The sequence below is a fragment of the Corvus brachyrhynchos genome, unplaced genomic scaffold (assembly GCF_000691975.1).
Source record: "Corvus brachyrhynchos isolate BGI_N302 unplaced genomic scaffold, ASM69197v1 scaffold281, whole genome shotgun sequence".
Classification (NCBI taxonomy): domain Eukaryota; kingdom Metazoa; phylum Chordata; class Aves; order Passeriformes; family Corvidae; genus Corvus; species Corvus brachyrhynchos.
In genome coordinates this window covers 1,835,162-1,838,091 of record NW_008236509.1, presented here as the reverse complement: position 1 = coordinate 1,838,091, position 2,930 = coordinate 1,835,162, and the positions used below count along the sequence as shown (strand labels likewise).

General features: G+C 43.2%; 1 protein-coding gene across 16 annotated transcripts in view; it reads left to right on the top strand.

The window, feature by feature from the left end:
* PPFIBP2 (PPFIA binding protein 2) overlaps window positions 1–2,930 on the top strand; it is a 95,585-nt gene that overhangs the window by 67,360 nt on the left and 25,295 nt on the right. For all 16 annotated transcript variants that reach the window (XM_017726330.1, XM_017726328.1, XM_017726329.1 and 13 more), the window contains one exon: window positions 1,310–1,441. In XM_017726330.1, coding sequence (XP_017581819.1) covers window positions 1,310–1,441 — 132 coding nt within the window. The remainder of the gene's footprint in view (window positions 1–1,309; window positions 1,442–2,930) is intronic.

The window sequence follows — 2,930 nt, the reverse complement described above, 5'->3', positions numbered from 1 at the left end:
AGGAATGGGCATGGCATTGGGAGTAGTGGGTGGCTTAGATAATTGGTGTTGCAATACAGATGCAAGTTTAGTACTATTTTTGATTTGTGCAATATTCCCCACCAGACTAAAATAACTTACGTGTAGAGCAGATTTTGAAATAAACTTTAACTCTGTAATCTTTGAAATAACCTTTGTGGCTTCTGTGGCTCCAAGTCATGGTCTACAATGTACTGTAGAGTTTGGGGCAGAGGAAGAGATGAGAAAAGGGTGATGGATGTGGTGATTTCTGATCCCTCAATAACATCAGCGTAGACCTGGATTAACTATGGCAACTTCAGTCAAATCACTGCCATGTAATTCAAAGCACAACCTGCTGTGATTCCTCAGTGTGTTTCGTGTGATCAACACACTAATGGGATTTATGAATTACCACAAAACCATTTAACCATTTGGAAGTCTACATTCTTTTGTTAAAAATCAATTATGTGCTTGGAAAGCTAAGTATCGATTTTTCAGTAAGGCCTGAACTCCTGACTGGACTTTTTTCTTTTTGAAAACAGAGGTGACAGAGGCATTTGATGTGTGTAATATGCTGTGTTAAGTTTTGGATGATTTCTTGCCTTGGCTTTCCTGCAGAATGAAAGATTCAGTGAAGGTGTGAATATTGGCGGCTCTCCAAACACAGCGATGTGACTCCATCCAAAGTGTGCAATGTCTTCTCTGCAATCTGGAAGACAAACTTTGGGTGCACAAGCAAAAATCATGACCAGCTGTTTCACCTTGAAAGTTCTTCTTAGTTTAAACATTGCCTTTTAGGCTCCAGTTAGGACATTTCTTCACTGCGGTTCCCTCCACACTGTACAGCTTACAAAAGCTCTTGGGTACTACATGGTGTAAGCTACTATTAGTGCCACTGCAGAGGTGTTGCTTGCCTCAGTTTTGGTTAAGGTGCTCATTCTGTAATACATCCTTTATTGAATAACACGTGACAAGAAGGTCTACAATGTAATCCTAAAATGATGAGTATTTAGGAAAATGCCAACTATTTTGTAATGTACCGTTGTGTAGGTTTGGGTTTGTTCAGCTTCAGTATTGTTTTCAATTTCATGTCTAGCCCAGGGATTAACTTTGCCACACATTTGCTTGAAATAAGTAGTGGGACCTGATGGTTTGGTGATTAAGACAGAACATTTAGATGAAAATAACGCAGCACTTGAGAAACACACGGTTCAAATTGAGGGTTTAACATGGGCCTGCCAATAAAACACATAGCAGTCTGTCAGAGCTCACATAAATAACTGGGGAAAATATTCTGCTTTGCTTTCAGGAGCTGCTAAGTCGCACATCGCTCGAGACTCAGAAATTAGATCTGATGGCTGAAGTTTCAGACCTGAAGATTAAGCTGGTTGGTATGGAAAAGGAGCAGAGTGAATACGAAGAGAAACAGAACAAGGCTGAGGTGAGGGTCTTTTTGTTAGCATGTTTTAATTTTTTTCCATCACATGTCTGTGGTGTGTTGTCACACACCTGAGCTTTTGGGCTGAAATCAGCACAGAATAGGATTTTCTGTGCTTACAGTGAGCCCGTATCACTGATCCTATGAATTCAGTGAGAAGTATGATTATGCATTTTTGGGATGCGGTTTCTTTTCCTCTCTCTCATTATACTTCAGAGGTTGCTGTTTGGCTTTAATCAAGGCAGAGTCCCTCCCAGAAGCATTTATTACAGTGGGTGTTCACTTAACCCTTTCCTTTCCCCAGGAGCTGGACTGACATGGCTGTGCCAGGCCCACCAGAGCTCTTCCCTCATTTATGCAGCAGAAAAGACTGTCAGCTCAGTAGGATCAGGGGTGCCACAAGCACTGACATTGGAGATTTTAATGTATTTGTGACACCTGGGAGGGCGTTTGCCTCAAATGAGTCTTTCCCCTCATGGCTCCATAGTAAATAGTGCAAAAAAAATGTCATGGGCAGGAGGCAATTCCAACGCGTACTCCCCTTCAAATGTGGAGAGTTCTGGGCACCAAATGAGCTTTGGTTTTTGCTGTATTGGTTAAGAAAGAGAGTATGAAACAGGGAAGTCATCTGAGCAACATCCATATCATGGTGGTGAGCAGCAGGTGGGAGCTGGAAAGGAAAGCAATCCTGGAAGAGAGAAATTCATACAAATTGCCATGTGTCGCCCTACTCAGTGGTTCTGTAAGGGGACCAGCTAGCAAGAGGGCATTGCCTGGAAAGAAAGGATTACTGGGTCTGAGATTTATACATTGCTGACTGAAAAAAACCCCCCAAACTTTGTTCCATATTGACCTAGGAGAATTTGAAATCCAGGCAGCATTAGGAACTATTTGCCCTCCATAAATCTGCTAGTGGAATATGTGATAACTATGCATCAGTACTTTGCCTGCAGTGACATGGTTCATTTGGGGTGTGTTTCCTTTCAACTTGTTTATTCTCTGAAGTTTTCTTTAGAGATTCAAAGATAACATAAAGAGAGTAATTTCTGGCAGAGCTTGCAAGGCAGAGAGGCACCAGCTGCTGTTTTTACCACCTGTGGCCCTTCTCGTGCTTTTTCAGGCATAATTGTCAGTGCCTTGTGTACAGAAAGCCTGAGCACGCTCAAACTACCTGAAAATCTGAGCGGGTCTGAGCAGCCCCTAATGGCTACAGGTGGCAGCCTGCTCCCAGTGCTTCCCATGACGTGTGGGATAAGGGGATGAGGATTCCCAAATTGTTGCAGGGCATGCACAGCCAGCCTGGCTCCTGGAAAGCAGAAAAGATTTTGGGTGCATTTTCATTGACAGGACTTTTGAGTGCCTGGGAGGCCTGGTCCTGTGAGCTGTGAAATTCTGCTGCTGCTGCAGTGAGGTGTGTGCCCCCTTGGATGGAAAAGTTGAATTTTAATGGCCTGGATGCCTCTGTGGCATTGCTCAGTGATAGGACACGTTC